Source organism: Trichoplusia ni, chromosome 4 (genome assembly GCF_003590095.1).
Source record: "Trichoplusia ni isolate ovarian cell line Hi5 chromosome 4, tn1, whole genome shotgun sequence".
Lineage (NCBI taxonomy): Eukaryota > Metazoa > Arthropoda > Insecta > Lepidoptera > Noctuidae > Trichoplusia > Trichoplusia ni.
The window spans coordinates 16,845,722-16,868,190 of NC_039481.1; the positions used below are offsets into that span (position 1 = coordinate 16,845,722).

Genomic DNA, 22,469 nt, shown 5'->3' on the forward strand with positions numbered 1-22,469 from the left:
AAAACCATTTTTCTTCTTCGTTCTTCAATTTTGGACCTCCTAGGTCTGTAAGAAATGTGGGTATTTATGGGATCTTTTCCTTTCTGCGGAAATATTAAAGCGTCTCTGATGATTTTCAGCTCAAAACCTACATAGAAACCTCATGAAATGAAATGAAATGATTCGAAATGGGAAATGTCAGTAATCTAGGCACGACACACCGTCGCGCGTCGACGTGACGAAAAAAAGTTGTGATTTATCAAGCAAGCAGAACTCTTTTGTGTAAAAACCACGTTACGCCATATGCTACCTCAAATGAACAAAGAAATGTACAATTTAATAAATGTAAATGAAACATGTCACTAGCCACTTGTGAAACCTCATTTGAAAACATGAAAATGATTTGACGCCAAAACAAGAACTATTGTTAAGTACTTAGAGTATATTTATAAATAACTGCTGTCCATTTTTTTTCTATTAATAAATTGTCTTCCCAGGACGCTAGCAAACTGCTGAAAGAAATACTTTTACTAGAAAATATAATGTCACTTAAGTAGGTGTGTTTCTACTTGAGCTTTTTAAAAAAATATAACGTTTCGAAAATAATATCTGAAAAACAGTTAGGGTTAGCTAAACACTTAGCTTCTTCGTAATTTAAAGATATTACTAATCCCTAATCGCGTTTAAACATATTGGACCTAATACCGAACCTTGAGGCACACTTGAATTAATCAGCGCAATATCGAAATCCGGTAAACGCGATGTTCTTTAACAGTAATAAAATAAGTATTACGACTAATGCGTTATGTCATTTTATTAACTGAGCGTTGTTTTTTTGTTTAATGATTAATTAAATACTTAAAAAAGTAGAAGATTTCGTCTACTTGCAGAAGAGGGTAATACTCGTAAGTATATTTTTTTTCTCTGGACATAAATTCCAAACGAAAGATAGAAAAAATGATAAGAAACCTAGACAAATTAAGGTCTATTATTCTAAGGTTAGGTCTAGGTTAAGGTCCTACTTCAACTACATATTTATAAACGATGCATTTATGAACCTACTGCACTGAAGGCAAAATTAAAGTAGTTTTTGCTTCGTTTTCTTGTAGATTGCTACAATTGCTTTCCTTACACCCCATACGTACCTAGACAACATCGTTAGCAGGAGCACCTGTGACAGCCGTGCGATGTATTCAATGATAGTATTAGAGACAGCCATTATCAAACATTTTCTTGCAACATGTCTCCCAAACTCAGAAGTTTACATTGTAGAAAGTTCCCATTCATTCATGAACATAGTATAGACATAGCTATCTATTTGACCAATAAAATTCACATAACAGTTTTTCCACAGTCAGAAACTGGTCGGATGTTTTGAAAAACTATATTCTCGATGTTTTTAATTGATATTGATATATCGATTAGCCCCATGTTGATATTGGCTATCAGTCCCGGTGGATGGGAACGTTTGCTTTGGGCGCAGTCGGCAAATACTCATAGACAGTAGTATCTCGAACATTTTACTCACTACGCTTCGATACACATCGTAAGTGAGATATCGTGGTTACAAGCAAACACGTCAGGAAAGCGACCCTGTCATAAAGCTGAAGTAGGTAGGTACGTATTGAAGGTACTTTTACTAAAGATCGTTTTCATTGCCTTGTAGTCTTATCACTTTGTGTACGTAGTCTAGTCTGCTACTTGATCCTTAAATTATGCTTTTTTGTAGAAAAATGTAAATCATTTATATAGAAGCTGATGCTGTATAATTTTGCAAAGGTACCTACTGCCTTTTAAATCACCGTTGATTTGCCCAATTCTTTCCAACCTATATTCGAATGGGTTAATCACTTTGAATCCAAAAGATACGCTTGCAGGTCGACAAACCTCTGTAATTCACCTTTATGTATTTAAAACACGTATTGACATCATTCCCAATCATAAATGAAGTGTTAGCAAAAGAAAATATTGACTTCAGATAATATACATTGTAGGAATCGGACAGCCTACTAGCACATCCAAAAGTAATTTTACAGCCGCTGTGGAAGCGAGACAGTGCTCTATAGAGAGCAGGTAGAGCGGCATCTCTTTCACACAGCCGCAATTACATTACTTCAAAAGGTAAACAGGGATCAAAACACAAGTAAGTAGTACTATTCCTTGAATTGTACGTTATTTATATTGATTACCAACCTCGTTACACGTGACTTTTCTTTTTCTAATTCCTTTAGTTTTCTTTTAATTTACTTTACGATCTCTTCTCTCTCTTCTCAACGATAGGTCGTAAAACGTTTTCATAAAACTATCCATTAGTTTTTATACGGATTTTACATTTTCGATAGTAAATAATGACCTGATTTCACAATGTTTTAATACAATGATAAGTTGGAATATTAGTTTAATACTTTCTTTAGTGAGGATGTGTCGTAACGGCATGATAGTCACTATCTTTAAAAAAATGATGACTGTAATTGCTTCATAGAAAACTTCTGTCTGTTTGTGTGAAAGTTATGAATGTATACAGCTGTCTTAAGCTGTTGTTTGAACTTTAATTAATCCTCAGACTTTTTGTCCTTATCCCTTAACTGAAAATTAATCAGATTTTTCTTTCCTTTTCTCATCATTGTTTCTTATCACAAGGGTAGTGTTCCTTGATTACAGAAATCTACATCTGCGTAACGATGTACCACTTAAGTCATTAAGGGAATCCTAAACTACGATATTGGCAAAAAAGATATAAAAAAAAATAGCCACAGTAAAAAGGTAATGACATCTAACGGAAAATAATTAACTCCTCGACATTATTCGATAACATGATTCAATGAGATATTATATAAATACAAACTGTGTCGCAATCAACCTTCGCAGATATTTAACATTGACATTGCCTTGTTTACTGTATAAGGATACAATACATATTTACCAGTACATTATAATATCTATCTAATCCCATATAATTGATATCGAAGATAAAACCGAGGGTATACTGCCGGTGATACAAAATTATATATTAGAATCAAAATCCACATTTGGTTCTAGTTATTTTTGTTGCTTTTCCTAAGCCTTGGTTTCTTTCTAAATCTTGGTTTTTACTCGATCACTTATCGAGCAGGGTTATGAGTTTAGCCGGCGTACAAATCGCGTCATCTGAATTATGGGCAATTGTTTACATTCCGACATTCGTGAAACCCAGCTTAACACATAGGTATGCGTAACTACCACCTTTACTAATTACGTTCTCAGGCAAAATAAGTTCAATCACTTCACACAGTTCGTTGCAAGCAAGCTAAACAACGGACTAGCGTAACGAATCCAAAATGATTAGCGCATTGCTTACGCCCTAAGTAGAATATGAGCGGGATTGAAAACAATGCCATTTTTTATCGACATTTTCGAGACATTCGACGTTTTCGCTTAAACAACCAGCTACCTAATTATAACTTTCTCGGTCCCTAGACAAATAGATACATTAACCAGCTCTACATTATAATTAGCCATCACTCGTGCTATTATTTTTGTTTTTTGTTTTGAGATTAGGAATGATCTTGTTCATTGATCTGTGACTCACTTTCTAATCACCTTTGTACACCTGTGTAAACACCAACTCAAGGTTCTTACTTACAACTCAATTAACTTATTATTGTTTATTTTCTTGCAACTCTTTCGGGGCCTGCGGAAACTACTCCAGCTTGCCTTTGTTATTCATTGTTAGTAATAGCAGTTAGAGCATTTGACCTACTACATTATGTAAGAGAAGCAGACTTACTTTTTAGTACTTTATAATACTTTGCATAATAGTAAGGACTGACGTACAGTTCTTTGTAAGATGCGCTCTGCCTTTGTAGGAATCTAGGAACATGTACGCCTAGACGTGAATGGTAATCGGAATACGTAACTCCTGCGTGTTGCGACTGACAATCGCTACGCGAGACCGAAAAAATATTTTATAGCACAAAACAAAAGACTGGGTTTTGCACGATGTTAGATGGAAGTAGTTTCTCGTCACTAGCGTTTAGTATACATATATATTGATTAAACAATATACTACGACAGGCACTTCAAACACATTAAATTAAATCATGTGAACACAATATTATACTCGATAAGCCTTTACCTTATGAATGAATACTACGTAGGTAAGTACTCCTATTTACGTTGACTTGTTGACTCCAACGATATACCTACGTCGAATCAAAAATATTATATTTGATAAGTATGATTAGTAAATAAGTCATGATATAAATTCGTGCACTAAGCTTACTTTTTAACATTATCAGGAGCGCTCGGGGTTTGGATGTAAGTGCCGTCCACGGGACCAAATGGGAATCGGCGATCGCAAGGCCAGCCACGATACCCAGCCTGTTACCAATTAGATAGGCACCTAAGTTAGGTTGTCTCGATACCGACCACTTCGTAAATACACCTTATTATCAGTAACGGTGTTACGACCGGCCTCGGAGCCTCCAGAGAGCGACGGGTGAAAGTCTCCGCGCTGAGTCTCAGACGCACACCACACCTCAAGTGACAAACACGCTACCACAACTGCGTCTAATATTTAATTCGATTTGCAATTTGGATATTGATATTTCCATATAACAAATAAACAAAAGAGCGATCGGTCGATGCGCGAGCGCCACGCGACGCGTCTTATTATCACGTTCGGCGGAGCTCTGTTGTGGCTGATCGGTTGATAGTGTGGTGCGGAGGCGCGACACAGCCGCCGGCGCACGCACCGCGCCACCGTGCGAGCCGCGAGCCGCGAGCCCGGACATCAGTCGCGACCATGTTGACACCGCGCGCCGTCGTAGCCCTGGCGCTGGCGCTCGCCGCCGCAGCCGCCGCCGACACCAGCCTCGCCGGCGCACCAGCGCTGGCCTCTCAGGACCTGCCGCCCCTCGACCTGCTGAACAACACCCTTCCCGCCGAGCAATATTTCATTGACAAAATATTCGACAAATATGGAGATAAAGGCATCATCACATTTGAGGTAAGCACATTTTTTTCTCCAAATAGTGAATTTTACTAGCAAATATGTATTTAATGTCCTGTATTGAATGCTGTCAACCGTATATCGTCTTGTTTAATCAAGTTTATCGTGTATTCTGCTACTTAATATACAAATGATTATGAAATGTTCGTAATGTAGGCACTATATATATTCGTTTAATATATGTAGGTACATTTTTCTTGATAATATTTATACGAGTATCATTAGATTCTATGATTAACATTAAATACTTGCGTACTTCATCACGTTAGGGTGCGTCGTGTGACGTCTTATCGCATAGGTACATATTTTTCTGCAGGTTTTAAACCATCTAAAACACCTTTCCCTGTTTCATAAACGGAAGTTCATCGAACTTAAGTGTAACTATAGTATTTGTATTAAATGTTACGATAGTTTCCTTATCAGGCTTATCGATATTTAGTTAAATCGATCAATTGATACCTGTTAATATGGACTAAATTTTAAAATTCATGTTCGATAAATGATATTGTGCATCGAGAGTCGCGCAACAAATATTCTATGTTCTCAAAACATCAGTCATCTTATTGTTCTTCATTGAATAGTTTGTTTTAATGCATTACTATGTAGGCCTTGAATTATTATGATGAGTATTAAACAAATACAAATAGGAATACTTGTTGTTACCGGTCGTTGACAAACGCCTCCTTCGTCTGGGATTAAAATTGCGGAAAAGGAAATCGCAGATTGACCACGGGGACATGCTTGATAAGTGACTTGAATGTGGCACACGCATTAACTTGCTTGAATCACGAGAGTTAATAAAGATGAATGCAAAAATAACAAAATAAGAGTTCATAACTTATGATTATATTAACGTGTCAATTAATTCGTTTTCTTAACTTTAGATATGGAACTAAATTAAAAAAAAAAACATCTTGATTGACTTTATACGGCGTAGTGTACACGGGTTAACATTTCGTGGCAAAAAATTAAATAACCGATAGTAAAACATCATAAGTAGTACAATAAAGTTTTGCTGTTCTTTTACAAGGTGGTTACTGGCTGCTTAAATCACGTAGCGACATGCTTGGCGTGAATTAATTTATAGCAATCCGTACGCTCCGTACATAGCGCAGAACACATACATAATAATGGTGTAGTAGACTTTTATTTCTAAATTAGCGTCCAATCCATTAATCTGCGAGAAATTACGAGTATTGTTCTCTCACAAAAAAAAAGATAAACACACCACGAATGCCACCAGATGTTTTGGAATGTACTTAACAGAATGTACTTTGTGATGGAACTCTATCCAAATAACACTTGAATTCCCCTAATGTGACAATTCAAAAGCCTTCCAAGTAAAACAAGTAATCAGGGACGTTTATTATATGTAAAAAAAACTTTAATACAGATTTTGGACTAAATGTCTACAGCGCTATGGTTCGACATACAATATACAACATAATACAAAATAAAATTGCTAACAATATCTTCTCTGCATTTATGAACTCTCCTACTGTGTAATAACATTTATAAATAAGTTTGTTTCACAAAGTTTTTTTATTTATATTTGTCTAGGCAAAGGTTAATGCTATGAGGAATTACAATATAATTTCTTGGGGTGATATAGCTTTTTTCATGACCAAATTCAAATTTCAAATTTCATGACCATGATACTTAGTTTCACCAAGAATTTAAAATTGTTTCTTGAAGTGAATTAATGCAGAAAATGAATTGGTTTTGGAAATGAGATAGGCTGCCGTTATATAAAACATAAACGCAATTTTAATATGGAAGCCTTGAAAAAGGCTTGACAAAGAAAAAATATTTCGCTAATAATGCCATTTATTATGGAATCTAATTTCGAGAGCTAAGGGCATCGCCCGCATCCGTGCGTCGCTCTACGAGTGGATTAGTTGAACTCTACCACTTATTTAAGGATTCCATTTCTTACATTGCTGAGCAGTACTATAATAGTTGCCATTATATGATGAGTTAGTGTAATAAACTTAGATAGAAAGCGCTAAAGGGTGTTTTTTTTATAAATCGACTCTAGCGCTAATTTATTTAATCCTTGAGTCGTCGGCGATTTCACAAACATTCAAGTCACATGAACAGACACTCACAAGCATTCGTGGATCACACAAACGCTTATCCGGCACGAATATTGAACCTTCGACAAATTTAGAGTTTAGATATTATCAGTCATAATAAAGAATAAGTCGTTCTTAGTATCATGCTGTCTTCGTCATATCGAGTGGAATGTAGAGGCAAATAGGCATTTTAGAACGTGCTCAATACTTTAAAACAGTTGGAGTACTACCTACTTGTAATATTTAAATTAGTTATAGTAGGGAAATTAAACAATGTGTGATCTAAAGCTAGGTACTGTGCATGCTTCCGTGATTTGTAACACCCTACCTAAGAATTCAAATGTTTTTCTGATAGAGTTATGTTTTTAACCCTTATATGGCTTACATGGTGTGCTATAGTAGCTTTCGATCGGATCGACATATTTTAATTGATATGGGTAACAAATAAAAAAGCTTGAGTGGAGGAAAAATCAACACTACATGTGTAAGGTATTTTTATTTAATAAAAGCCTAAAAGTAGTTTTAGAGATCCATATTTCCATAATATCCATTCATATCTTTTGAACTACAAACAAATAATTAGTCATTACAAGCACCACAACCATTCATTACAGATAAACCCATGTCTGTGGTTGACTATTAACAACTTCTTTTTAAGACAAATGCTAGAGCAACAAACAAACAAACGTCGTTTCGTTATAAGTCGTCTAAAGGCACCTTATAATAGCAGTGTCGCCAAGGCTACTGTAATGACTTTCCGGAAGGCACAAATTAGTGGCATACGACCCGTGTTTATCACTACTCGTGTCTCTCTTACAAAGCCAATCAGCTGTTTCACAAAGTTATCCAGGGTTTGCTCTTCTAGACAAGTGGCATTTCAATAAACCTTTCGAAAATGCTTAGATTTATAGAGATACTCGTAAGTCGAAGTCTGTGTCGATCGAAGCAAAATGCCATTTCCATACATCTAAGAGTTTTTTATTAAAATCAAAAGGTTCCCATTTCAAATATACCGTTCCAAATGGTCATGTATCGCTCAAATGTGCTAAACAGTTAAGCTAAAACCACAAAACACAACCCTTGAAAAAACGGTACGTAATCCCCGTACTGAAGGCTTTTAATTGGTTTTCGAGTATATACTTACTATGTAACACTGTAAGCCTTCAAAAATAATTCAGTGACACTACACTCACGGCGAGATTAAATGTAGAGTCTTTTTACGATTTATGTCAATGGATGCGTTTATGTGTTAGATGACCAAAAGTATTTATTTGCGCTTTCCAGATGTTATCCGCGAACGGTTTTCATATTTTGTTAGAAAATTATATAATTTGTTTCGGTCATGTGTAAATAAAAACTGTAAAAGAAAGAACGGGCGTACAAAAAACAACCGATTTTTGATGGTTTGTAGAGTCAACCATTTTTTAAATTAACATAAATTATAAGCTACTTATATTTGGGTCAATAAATTGTTGAAGATAAAGTAAATATCGAATGTAGAGCCATCTAAAAACTAACACAAAGCGATTTCTTAATGGTTTCTTTATTTTCGCATCAACATATCCATTTGAATAATAAAATCAGTAACCAAGGAAATGGGTATTGTTGTAAAGCCTATTAATGCCACTGTATATCACTAGACAATGGTTGCCCACCTGTCTACACAGCATAATTCATCGACTACTGACTATATGGTTTTACACTGACGATAAGGCCACGACTTTTTCATTTTTCTTACAAATTTATATCGGAAAATCAAATATACAACTGCGTACATTTTCAAATCGATTAAAATTATATTGGTGTGTATATTACCTTTTCTATACATATTTAGACGGAGTCCTTTAACTCAAATTACAGAGCAATTTAATCAAAATTAGGTCGTTGCTTAATATTCGTAATTATCAAAAAAAAAGACAATTTAATACGTAAGTCTGTTGTTTTAATACATATTTTTAAAGACTTGGTCTCTACGTTGTCTTACTATAGGGTCCCACAGGCTAAGATGAAGGCTACCTAGGTTAGCAACGTTAAGTAAGAGTCTCGATTTAGGGGTTTCGTGCCTAAACTTAGTGAGTTGCTACTAAGAACAAAAGAGGGCTAAATCTAAGTTTTATTATTTAAGGGGTTTTGCTTTATAGCCAGCCTAGCCAGATTGGCCAATCTAGACTAAGGACGGGGTGACAACACATCATGTAATAACTCCGATCACCAAATTGAATAACCCTAGTTGAAATGCAAAGTTTAAAAATGTAGAGCAATTTATATACCCGTAAATACGACAGGAACTGCAAAAAATCTTGACACTATTACTATGTTGCTCATCCACATCGTACTATTGCTTATCCGTTTATGAATATTAAAAAGATTTCCATTTAAGAACAGCTCTTAATTATTTTGGTATCCATTGTTCAAACAAATTAGGCTTTGTATAAATTGATGATTAGAATTATTTTGGTAATCAGATATCCTACTACAACCTCTTGGAGCAGAACAGTTGAGGTTGTGGAAGCACTATATTTGATTGCACGGATACGCGAATGGTTAAAGGCCACCAGGCAAAACTGTCAGCGAGAAGGATTGCTGGCCCGATCCCGGCCCAGGACAAGCACTTGTGTGATCATAATGCTTATCCTGAGTCTGGATGTCTTTCAGCATGTGACTTGAATATTTGTGAAACCGACGCGACACAGGTATTAATTTCTTTGATGTGGGTTTATTTTAAAAGAAACTTTACGGCTCTATCTCAACTGCAGATATTGCTTTAAGATCAGGTGGTAGGCCGTAAGAAATGAATCAGAAGTTTATTGTACAGAAGTATCCAATAAAACCTATCATTTTAAAGTGTTTACGTACTTACGCAGTTACGATCCGCGCTTATGCTGATGATAATGATCGTATTTAATGTTTCTTCTATAATCGAATGAGAAAAAACGATAGAAGAAAAATCATTTAGATCGGAATGTGCGTTGTAAAAGATAAATATTGTGTGAGTAGTCCTTTATTAAATCAGTTAAATGATGAGGATGCATATAGTTATTTATGGTAGGTATATTTATAATCAGAATAGGTATTTAATGCAATGTAAAAGAGGTCTTAATAGTCTCAGTAACGGTCTATTGAACGTGTATAATGAAAAGATTCTTCTTAAAATTGTTTTATTAATTGGAAAATTTAAGGATAATTAATAAACGGATTAAAACATTTTGGTACTAAAACTGATATTTTTGCTATCAAAGAACAAGATATCATGTAGTTCTTTTGTATATGTACCATTTTTTTTGTCAAAAAATTGTCTGGTAACAAAAGTATTTAATGGAAAAAAACACTAACTGCTAGTGCTAATCTTACCTGACGAAAAACAAACTAGTTCTATAAAATTATGATAAACGAATTATGTTAAGTCATTGCGATAGCATTTTTTGCAATTCAATTACGGAAGTTAAATAGAAATATGTTCTTGAATTGAAACCATCATTTAAAGATATGCAATTGAAAAAACCTGTTAAGTGCGAATCAGTCTCGCGATACTGAAGTTCCGCAGGAATATGCTGAAAAGCAAATCGGGTGAGTGACAAATTAATTTATTGTCAACGAAACAATTGGTTATCTTGATTTTTATTTCTAGTATTAGTTATCAGAGCGGCCACAGAAATACACGATTTGTGAAAATTTTAACTTTTTAATTCCCACTTTACTGTCGCATTGACAAGCAGACACAAAGTTATAAGTTGTCAGATTTTATCAGCTTAGCTACAAATTACTAATGATAACTCCATGTAAGGTACTTTTAACTGCTGACCTTTTTTTTAGCAATATGTGCGGTTCCTCTTTTCCGCCCTGAATGAATACCTACGTCTAAAATAAAAACTTAATTCCTTGTTTAAAGTGGGCTACATTTACCTTTTAAAGGCATTTTACTTTAATTTCAGACGGATAATACTTGTCTCAAAGACAAATAATCGATATTTAAATCGTTGGTGGCCAAATCTGATAATATATAATCAACAACTGATCGAGTAGGAAGCAGGCTATACAAAAAAAAATTGTTAAAAACAAACAGGATAAGCACAAGAGGAATCTCCAATTCGTAGTATTTATACTTGCTACCGAATACAAAAACTGGGCTATTTAAACACGTATTATTCTAATGATTCTAGAAATCCATAATTCAATATCAACAAGCTAATAAATATATCTTTATTATTTAATCCTTTAACGCTATCAAAATGTAGAGTCGCTGGCAAATTCTGTCGGTTTCGACACTACCTCAAAAGATTAGGAATTTTGCAATTATCAGTTATCACCAACGAAACACATGCTTATGTTGTGACCTTCAACTTGACTCTCGTTACTTACGTTCAAATCAGAATGGTAGAGTCATTTAAATGGCAAAAAAGCGTTTACTAATGAAAACGATTTATTATGAATCATTTTATCTCGTACTAATTTAAACATGTGTTTCCATGTTTTTGGGTTAAATTGAGTGAAAAGAAACTCGTGGCTAAACTACAATTGCACAAGTTGATCGATCACAGGTTAAGCTTCGCATGAGACAGTCGGTCGGTAGATAAGTGATCATCTATTTATGGCTGATTTTGACCCACTTTGAAAGTCATATACAGTCTTACTATCGGTATCGCCATTTTCAGCTTACAGGTTGAGGAGGTCAGATAGGCTCGCTCCTTACAAAGCCGACCCAAATATAGATTGAAAAAGGGCTAGGATGATGATGACTGAATTAAAGTGTAAGAGCAATTCTCTCTCAGCAATTCAAACTCACTTATATTCTGTTTCTGTCTTCGATTTAAGGGTACGTTTCATTCATTAAAATTTTCTATCAATGTTTGTCCGTAATAGACTTGAACTTTTTAAATCCAAGGTCAGGCGGACTTACAGTTTTCATATCGTAATTGTAACCACCTGAAACAAACCATAGCATGTACTTCATCTTTGATAACCATATAAGTATAACTTTATCAAAAATTGTAAATCCTGTTTATGCATCATGCTCTCTATTAATTTTGTCAACATGTTTTTTATTACCTACTTGTTTACTTACCTCAAAGATAATTTGCCAAGAAATAGATTTATGTAATCCACAATATAATCAACTGTTATAGAGTCAGTGACTATTTCGGATGTGTTTCTTTTTGGAGGCAGAATATTGATTTGATTCGAACTTCTATTTTTACCCATAGTAGTGTAATACTTATTTGTTGAAAGCACTTAACTGTAATTTGTCCATTATATAATAGGTACGTGGTATTCTGAAACGCTTCCAAAACCTGTCCATTCATTATGGCTGTTCAAATTAGCCTTGCACTGCCTGCTCTACATTTATTAAAACTTTCGTTTTATTGACAGGGCTTCGAACATCTTCTAGACAGTTTGGGGCTTGGTGGCCGAGTCTTCACGTCTCCCCACGACCTCGCCATCCACAGGATCAATGGCACCTTCAGACAACTTCACGATACACAGCATAGACATCGCAGATCACCAACAACCGGTAAGCAAGATCTGTAACTCTGAACTAATATTATAATTGTAAAAGTAACTGCCTGTCTGTCACGCTTTTACAGCTAAACAACTAAACCGATTTTAATAATATTTGGCATCAGGGGTAGCTTCATTCCCAAGGGAGGACTGCTTCTTGCTCTGGTAAGCCGTGGGCGAAACCTGTTTACTTAAACTATTCAATTCCTTTTCACACGATCCGGAAACCGGCTTTCCGGCGGCGTATGTATTGAAAAATGTAAGAAAACAAGCTAGTGCGTGTGAAAACGTTCACATAGACCCATAGAATTGCCGTCTGATACCGGATGACCGTCAAAAGACACGTATTTTCCGAAACGCATATTGCTTTTAAAATTTTACATACATTAACATGCACAACATTTGACGCAGTTCGTTTTAAAGAAGTAAGAAACAGAAACTGCAGTAGAATGTCATCATAATGTCATAAAACTTTTTTTTAATGACACGAATTTTATTTCGTAGAAATTTACATTCAGTCTCGTCAAGCTCCCGAAAAGCCAATCCTGAATCGGCTATAAAGTATTTTGTTTTCATCCAAACCTCTTATTCATTATGTTATTGTTAAAACACAACAACAAACTGAACAACAAACTAGTTGATCGTTGACAACAGACCAACTGGCATCATCACCTATATACCTACATATCTATAAATGTAGGTACTAGGAAATGTACTTTGTTACAGATAAATATATAAATAGTATTGTAGTCATTTGTTTACCTAAATAAAATAGATTAGATAAGAAATGTTATGCATGGAATAATTCAAGACATTTACCGTTTTTGCAACTTCTAGTGTCTCAATGTCTGTAGATACTGAAAATAAATGAGTTAAACGCTTTCCCGAATAAATATAAAATAGTTTCTTAGTTACCATAAAGCTAATGTTATGTAGATAAAGAAATATTTCGTCGAAATAGTCATAAAACGGCGATACCATCTGAAAAATGTGCTGCGGAATTTTAATCGATGCGATTTTTCACAAATAAATTTAATCTAAACCTGATTACAGTCTTTTAAATAATAATAGTTTTTTGTGGCTCATTCTAAATTGCAAAACTAAAAAAGAACGTTTTCTTATTTGACATTGATCATATTGTATTTCCGCCTTTTATTTTACTTGATTAGACGGACACAACATTTTTCACCTGTCAAGGATTTAAATGAATCAGCTACTCTCATTTTGCTATTGCTGACTGAACCAGTATGTATTGTAAAAAGAGAGACAGCTTTTCGCTATTCGCTGAAACGTTTCGCCAACATAACAGCAAATGAGTTACTTGAAAGAGTCCCTAGTCGGCAAGTTTCAATTTAAAACTGTTATGAAACGATTAAGGATCCTAAGAAAAACACGTAAACCGTTCTCGCGATTAATCTTAAAAATATAAGTAAGTCGGCCCAAATTGTATAATCATTTTGACCAAAAACTTCAAATTCGTAATGAGCAATCATTTGTTTGGACAAAAAAATACTATTGTGCACGAAATAGAGCAATGAACGGACAGACGGAAAACAAATTTCTTGCCGCTAACTCTATCTTACTTCGATATAGCAAAAAAATCTATTATTGCAATGACGGTTTAAACGTGTCTTGTGGTGTTAACATTGTATTTCCTGGCTGTCATGTTTTTTTATAAATTTCAGCATTTAGTACGTTGCCTACATAATATTCCACGTATTTTCCGAGCTGTGACCAATCTCCGCAAATTGCATTTTATTCAATCCTTATTAGAATTATTTTCCCGAAGATAACATTCTTTTATGAGGATCCGAATAGTTTGTTTGACAAAAGACACTTAATAAAAAAGTACTCAGTGTTAATTGAAATATCTCTACATTAATCACAGCAACATGGAAAAGTCTAATCGGCAATCATGGACTCTTTTATTCAGTTTCACGTTCTTCTCATATTCTTAAATTCTGCTTGCAGTTTTTCTACTGAATATCGTGTTGTTTTTTTTTTCAAGTTATCCTTGCAATCTCTATGGTAAATCTAAAAGAAAAACCAATGTATGGTACCTATGCCTGTATAATAATGTGCCTCTTTGGAGAAACAAAAAATATCGGAATCAAAGAAAGCCAAATCAAATGAATGAAATACTTAAGTTGAAAAGATACATAGAAGAGAATGTTTATTTATAACGACAGTTTTAAAATCCGGTGTAACTTGTAGTAGCATGTGTTTGGTAGAAAGCGACGGAGATAGTTTGCTGCTTTCTCAACGGTAACTATGTCGGACGGAGCCCTTGTACCTATAAGGTTACATTCATTATAATTATATAAATCCATCGCAGTCGCAATTCAATACTTGCAATACCCATGCAGCTGGAATGAAACATTCCTTCAGGCTCGTGTATGCCAAAACAGTATCATAATAACTTACTAGCATTACTTAAGCATTTTTTCTTAGGTTAAGTAAATAAAACCAAGATACAAAAGAAATTCCTAGCATGAGAAGTTGACAAGAAAACATCATCATTATTGTTTTCATCTTATTTTTTCCTGACTTCTCACTTCGAACAAGTTTCAAAACAAACGTTTCATCAATATTACCTAACACATACTTATGTACTTGATGTATAATCCTGGCCAGTTGCCAGCCTTCCGTTGCTTTGTTACGTTTGGTCAAAAGTGGCCTTAGTCATATTATATCCCTGCTCACTAAAACATGAAGCTCATGACGCCAATGAACGGAGAATTGTCCTTTATAATCGCGATTATCCTATTACCGAGCGCCCGGCTCTTGCGTAGTCGCCTGACCCCAGCCAAGGATCTGTCACATAAATCCATGAATGAATCGCATTGTCGAAACGAATTCATTGTCATTGCTTTATGCTTATACACAGTAACTTACTTTTACTGAACAACATTAAATAAATAGGTAACTATCTAGTATGTGTGACGCAAATAGATAACATTCAACGGGTTTTACTAACAGGTATTTTTTGTTACTACAATTAAATATTTTTACTGTTCCAGCTGAGCCAATCTTGAAAAAGTCATGTCTGTCACCGCGAGAAATTTTGGAAGTGTACGGAATGGAGAACGAACCTGGAGTCATCACTATAAGACCAAAAACATTCCTGGAGATGTGCCCTGCCTTGGTGTACCAGCTGGATCAAAGGTCCTGCTACAAAACGGAGGCGCCTACACCTAAGTTAGACAAATTTTGGAGTAAGTATTGAGATTCAAAACAAATATATAACGCGACACGTCATCGTAGTAAAATTCCACTGAAAACTTTTACGTACATAAAATTCGCACCAATTTACATAATTTAAACTATCTTTAGCAACATGTCAGCACGCTTTTGTGACTTCAACAATTTTAAAGGATTTCATTGTATCTATTCATGTATCTCTACTATTGTCCAATTTTTTTCCAGCTTGGATTTATGCAACCCTGAGTATACTGGTGATAAGCGCAACAGGGCTGCTCGGAGTTGCTATTGTTCCGTTGCTGAAGTCGGTGATATTCAGCTACGTATTGCACTTCCTGGTGGCCGTCGCAGTCGGTACCTTATGCGGTGACGCACTCCTGCATCTTCTGCCACATGCTCTTAAGTCACACGGCCCACCTTCAGCTCCTCAAGAAGAAACGGAAGTCGTTCTAAAATGTAGCGTCACTTTCCTCACAATTTTGCTATTCTACAGTGTCGAAGCAATTATGCAAACCATAAATGGTGGACATGCACACTCTCATGATTCAGGCAAATCCGGAACAGATATGAAATCAGATCCTGGCAAACAAATAGAGCCCATTGAGCTCGGTGCAATGATGCCTGGCTCACCTCCGCCGCCGGTTGACAGGCCAATGACGTCAACAGCGCTGATGGTGATTGTAGGAGATGGACTACATAATTTAACAGATGGGCTAGCAATTGGCGCGGCCTTTAGCGGAGATCCGGTAACTGGTTTCGCAACAGCGCTGGCCGTGTTTTGTCACGAGCTCCCACATGAGCTCGGTGATTTCGCCGTGTTACTTCGCTCCGGCATGAGTATCAGACGCGCGCTGTATTACAACCTTCTCTCATCAGTACTCAGTTTTATGGGTATGGCTGGTGGAATATGGCTTGCGGAAGACCACGAATCTGCTTCCCAGTGGATTTACGCCGCAACAGCTGGAACATTCTTTTACATCGCACTTGCCGATTTAGTTCCCGAAATAAATGAAAATAATCACGGGAAAAGTATTAATTTACTTCTCGCGATATTAGGAATATTATCAGGTGGAGTGATCATGTTAATGATTGCTCTCCACGAAGACTCAATACAATATCTTTTTAGAAATGCAGAACAATAAATATAGTCAAATTAAAAACAATGCTCGGTTATAAATACTTATAAATTATGAAACTAGTGCTTGTGAGGCTAAAAAGTGTGGGTATAATGTGATTACAGTGTCGAAAATCAATAAACTTTATAAAGTGTAGGGACCAAAGCGAAGAACCCGATTATCCTTAGGTACACCTAAGTATATTTTTAAAGGCACCAAGTTTGTATGGCCCTCATATCGGCCTTCATATTCATTACCTATGTGAAAACAAATTGTTACTTTGTTCAGTACATGTAATGTGATAATAATCGTACTCATGGTTGTTAAAATTTTATTATAGGTAGGTATGGGCTATGTAATATTTGTGTTTAAGTATGTCATAGTTTTCTTCTAAACGTATCCTTTAAATTAAGCAAGTATTATTTTTAGTTGGTTTAATAAGAAACGTGCAATGTTGCATAAGCTACTGTTGCATGATGGTGTAAATAAGCGTAATCAATTGTGAAGAATCGTCGAGATAAATGCTGAGTTACTTTAAGAGTTCCTTGCCTTAGTTATGTATTTTTTGCAGTCATTCCCTTTATATGTATTTTTGTAAGATGCAACACATAGTTTTAATAAGTTATATTTTATTTATATTAATGAATAAATATAAAATTTAACAATTATACCTCTTACAGACCGATCCTCCTAAATAATTTGGTAAGAAAAGGATTTGAAGTCATCAAGGGAAATAGCCTAATATTAAAAAAGTGTCACTAGGCTGTATCGACTCAAATTCAAATCTCAAATAAAATAAAACAAACAAGAGACAATAAATTATGCATGTTTCTTAATATGAATTCCTATAATTATACTGATATATTTTTTCATTCATCTACCTAATTAATCAATAAGTATTTATTATTTTAACTTAATTTTAAACCCCAACATAATGTTGTGAACTGTTTTTTTTTCATGTAAATAGATGTTTATTTTAAATATTTAGTTTGTTGTCATAATAATGATTATGTACGTATTTTTTCTGGTATTGTTTTATTTTAATTTATATTTCACAACACAGAGACACCAGGACGACGTAGGACGTATTACCTATCATGGACAATAAATGTGAAACACGACAGCTATGATAATTATATCTAAAACGCACACAATATTTGAAAAGATGATGCGTACCTTGAGTTCGAACTCAAGACCTTTCACTTGGCAGTCTTGCGGGGTCTTACTGCTCTCACAGCCTCAAGCTACCTATACCTTGGTATGCTTTTGCCCTGCAGTAAAAAAACAATAAAAATAAAAAAGCCTAATGTCTAATCAATTCGTTTTAACTGTTCTCTTTTTGAAAATAGACTAACGGATAAATCTACACTATTAGGTATTAATTCGGTAAAAGAGAATATAGATGATACATTCCTAGTTCCTACAGTTCCTTAACAGTCTGGTACCAACCTATCACGAATAAATAAGTTTTCCACATAATATATACTGGGGCACTTGATGCCTAGTTCTTATCAACACGAGCCACAATCCTTCAGATAATTATACAAAACTTGGTACCTACATAAAATACCTACTACTATAAATCTGCTCATGAGATTAGAATGGTTCTAGACTTTCTACGTAAAAGATTATTTCTCTATCAAGTGTATATTCAGAATTTCCGTTTTGTTTTTGCACAACATGTTATAAGTTCCTATTTTTTTTTACGAATACGTAATAAGAAATTAGTTAATTTATCCACATCAACAACAATCACCAGTTTTGGCCAGGAGCCATTATTATCTGCGCATCCTAGACTCTCAAGTCACTTCGTGTCAAAACTGTCAACTGTCAAAAAGTCAGCAATTTTCTCGCGATAAAGTGCTCTCGCACTTACCGCGGATTCTATATAAATAAAATAGTTAAGTAGCTTGTGTTGTAGCCGGCAAATATATTTTGCTGTACTAACAGTTAAGAGAAAAAGTGAAACCGATGATAAACATGATTAAGGCACTGGTAAGTTTCATATTTCCAACCACAAAAGACTATCACTTACAAAAACATTGTAAACACGAGATAAAAATAAATTTCCTAATAACGTGACAATGATACAACATTTTCTCTAACAGTAGTTCTTTGTTCTTGAAGACGTATAATTATATTTCATTTTAATATTACTTAATTTTTAATTACTAAAGGAAAAATCTAGTCATTGCCTTATTTATATCCTAACCCAAGTTAACTACATTTAAATTTCGTAACAAAGACTTTTGGTTTTGTACCATAATCTCTATTACAAGTCTTTTTTTTGGGGCTTATCCCTGAGTAGACTAATAGAATAAATATTTTGTGTTATTCAACATACATATCTCTTAATTTGCTACCTATCATTTTCTACATACTAACACTTTCTTTGTACACAAATCAGTAAAACGAATTATTTTTATCGTTAATAGCTTGTATTTACCTTGACGAAGCTGATGGAGCTGCACAATGGATTTTACTTTATATTATTTTTCTATAATGTTTATGTAAGAAGTGGTGATTGAAAAATAGTATTTTAGCAATGATACAAGGATTGTATTGCGGATATCTAAGCTACTCAGTGTGATATATCAAAACACAATTAATAATAAAATATGTTTTAGTTGAGAATTTATCATAATGCACAAAACTGCCTCCTTTGCTTTTTAAAAAACTTAAGAAAGCAGGAAAATAATTCAAAAATAGAATGTCATTTTGACAATACACTTTGAACATGAAATGTATATTGCTAACTTCATTTACAATATTTTTATAAAAAATGGAAAAAAAACAAATCTAAATGAGAATACTTAACAATATTAAAGTCCTAGGCCATCCAAAAAAAAAACAATAAGCCACAAGAATGGGTTGTGTTTTCTCAATTATTAAAACCAGTGTAAGTGCACTTGCTAGTGAAATTGAAGCCTTACTAGATCATTTACAGTATTGTTATCAGTCAAGTAGGTGCTCAGAAAAGTACTGTTCATCGTATTAAGTTGGTATTGTGTTTTAGGTCATATTTGGTGCTGGTGTTTACACCGGAGTTTATGTAGCCCAAAACTATAAGGTAAATAAAATAAGAGTTTCTTAAATCATTAAGTCATCTTAATGTTGTTTGATTGCATCTAATATCTAAATCATCTTTGTGTTTTTTGCAAAGGAGGCCTACATAGTTCAGTGGTCGTCCAAATTACTAAAAGAAATTGAACAATAAAACTAACAAACTTTCCAATCACCACTATAATACTTTAAAACTGTTTGAACTGATTCCTGGATTATTTACAACTTCTTACTGTATGGCCTCTTTTGTTTTGTCACACCTGGTTTTACTTAGATTTATTCTTTTTTTTCGGTTATTTTGTTTGTATTTTTACTTAATGCAGGATTCAATGACGGGAATATGTCAAACAACTATAGAGGAATGTGAAAGAATAACAAAGAAGAGAAATGGTTAGCATTTTTGTTTTATTTTTTGACATAATTACAAAAAAATATTGTTAATTTTATTTTTAATTCCAAGTAGGAACATCTAATAAATGTATTTTTGAACTTTATTTATTCACGTAATTGTAGAAAATGTGAGGTTTTGAATATGTATAACTATGGTATTAATTGTATTTTTAAGTATTAGTAATACTGAATTATATAGGATAGAACATTTTTTGTCTATTTAGTAGTCTAGGTTTATCAAAAGCAGGATGTATAATCGTAGAAATCTTATCAAAGAATGACCTAAATAAAGCCTTGTTCATAGTCAACTAACATGTAAAAATATAAGCTGTTGAATCTTGCAACCTGTCTTGTGAAAGTGATTAACTTTAGAACAATAGTTTCATCAGTTATTGGGTAACATTGAACTATATATTTTTAATGCAAGTAGGTACCTATCTATTTACAAAAAGCCCAACACAGAATCATAAAAAGTGTAAATGTTACAAGATTTTTATCCATTTTTTTCACAAAAGACTGAATATGTTTACAAATGTTATGTCAACATGCAAGCCAGAGTAGTTTAAAAAAAATTGAAAATTCATATTGCTCTATACTTTTTAAACATTTAATTCAGCTGGCTTCCATTCTTGATATGTCACCTGCTTGAGGAAACAGTATCGTAAAACTAACCCTACACTTCTGTATCAATCATAACATGTCTTAAATTTTATGTTTTATGTTCAGTATTCCAATAAATTAAGGTGTTAATATTTTTAAGAAAATTGTAAAAATTGTATTGTACATACTTTAATTTTTTATACATTTAGTTATTAAACCTTGCCTATTAAGTTTTATTAAACCAGGAATCACTTCAATCACTTTTAAATAGATTTAATGTTTGTGGTACAATTAATATTCCTTTTCACAGATTGAAAAAGTTGAGGATCCAAAGGTTCTATTTGAGAAGGCACAAACTTATTTGTCAAACAAACTAACAGAGATTGGTGACAATGGCAAGAAGGGTGATAAATGATGATGGAGAAATAATTTAGGGTCCGTTAAACAAACATGTCGTTCAATAACTTTATTGTAATTGTAAATATAATAAGTAGGTGGTCTATACAATGATAATCTGAATAAAGTTAGCAATAAATAAATGCTGGTTTCTTTGTTACTTAAATTAGTGATATCCCACCTCCAATGTGCTCAACTCTTGTTTGTGGCTCTTCAAATGCTAACCAATCACTTGAATGTGTTGGTAATAGTCCCATGCTTTGACATTTATAAAGAGCTAATAGGATGTTTACTATGTTACCAATGAAGTAAACAAACTTCTGTCCTGTTGCTTGAGTTCCTTCAACCATCTTGAATGTGCTAGATGTGGCAAACAATGCTTTTACTGGGCGAACAATTAACATTCCTACCATCATGATCGGGAAGATGGAGATGGAGTTTCCAGCCATGTACATGATAAACAAGTTCATTGGCACCTGCTTCAATGGTCCCAGGGCCACATCCCACAACTTCTTAATCAACAACAAATTGGAATCTGTATCCTTCGACGACTCTGTGTAACTTGCATTAGCAGACGCACTGTAACCTGGGGGCGAAGGTAACTCAGTTGCCGCAGTACGGTTCCTACAATAAATATTTGCAATTATCAACAATTGAACAGCATTTCATACATATTTAATACTGCTTAATTCATTCTTACTTACTTCTGATTGAAGTCCAAAGCCCATTTGAACTTTTTGTTGGTTTTTATTTGAGACATAGTTGTGAATAACGTTTTACTTAGAACAAGACAGTATTGCTTTTAATATAAGGAATATCTTGTAAGAATAACAAGTAATTGCTTGATTTACAGTTGATAATCGAAATCGATTCTCAATTTGCAACCTCAACACTCGACGGAAATCGGTGACAGTGACAGTCTTAATTGAAAGTGACATTTTATTTTTTGACACAGCAAGAGAAGCATAGAGTATTAAATCCTCTATTTTGTAGACAAAATAGATTTTAGTCAGTATTTCTATGGTCAAGTCATCTGGCGCTACATTACGTTTTACTTATGACTAAGTTTTGTTTTAAAACAGAATAGAGACATAAAAGTTGAATATTGAACGTACCCTGCTGTAAAAACTATGTGATGTTGGTATCCATACTAACATACGAATA

General features: G+C 34.2%; 2 protein-coding genes and 1 long non-coding RNA gene across 3 annotated transcripts; 2 read left to right on the forward strand and 1 right to left on the reverse strand.

Moving 5' to 3' along the window:
• The first annotated feature begins 2,024 nt into the window (after nt 1–2,024).
• LOC113493332 (zinc transporter ZIP10) lies at nt 2,025–17,716 on the forward strand. The gene is made up of 5 exons (XM_026871264.1): nt 2,025–2,122; nt 4,257–4,966; nt 12,412–12,553; nt 15,561–15,755; nt 15,967–17,716. Exons 2-5 carry the CDS (start codon nt 4,763–4,765, stop codon nt 16,881–16,883), a joined length of 1,458 nt encoding a protein of 485 aa, XP_026727065.1. The 5' UTR covers nt 2,025–2,122; nt 4,257–4,762; the 3' UTR covers nt 16,884–17,716.
• Nucleotides 17,717–18,659: 943 nt separating this feature from the next.
• Nucleotides 18,660–21,448, forward strand: LOC113493334. The gene is made up of 3 exons (XR_003400553.1): nt 18,660–18,851; nt 19,873–19,926; nt 21,220–21,448. It is a non-coding gene; the product is annotated as an uncharacterized LOC113493334 (long non-coding RNA).
• Nucleotides 21,363–22,233, reverse strand: LOC113493333 (ER membrane protein complex subunit 4). The gene is made up of 2 exons (XM_026871265.1): nt 22,010–22,233; nt 21,363–21,929 (listed from the first exon to the last, which is right to left on the reverse strand). Exons 1-2 carry the CDS (start codon nt 22,063–22,065, stop codon nt 21,467–21,469), a joined length of 519 nt encoding a protein of 172 aa, XP_026727066.1. The 5' UTR covers nt 22,066–22,233; the 3' UTR covers nt 21,363–21,466.
• Between the last annotated feature and the right edge of the window lie 236 nt (nt 22,234–22,469).

Coding starts and splice junctions, on each gene's coding strand:
- LOC113493332 (XM_026871264.1), top strand. CDS start 4,763: ATGTTGACACCGCGCGCCGTCGTAGCCCTGGCGCTGGCGCTCGCCGCC. Junction 4,967..12,411: donor AAGGCATCATCACATTTGAG/GTAAGCACATTT, acceptor TTTTATTGACAG/GGCTTCGAACATCTTCTAGA. Junction 12,554..15,560: donor TCGCAGATCACCAACAACCG/GTAAGCAAGATC, acceptor TTACTGTTCCAG/CTGAGCCAATCTTGAAAAAG.
- LOC113493333 (XM_026871265.1), bottom strand. CDS start 22,065: ATGTCTCAAATAAAAACCAACAAAAAGTTCAAATGGGCTTTGGACTTC. Junction 21,930..22,009: donor GCTTTGGACTTCAATCAGAA/GTAAGTAAGAAT, acceptor TATTTATTGTAG/GAACCGTACTGCGGCAACTG.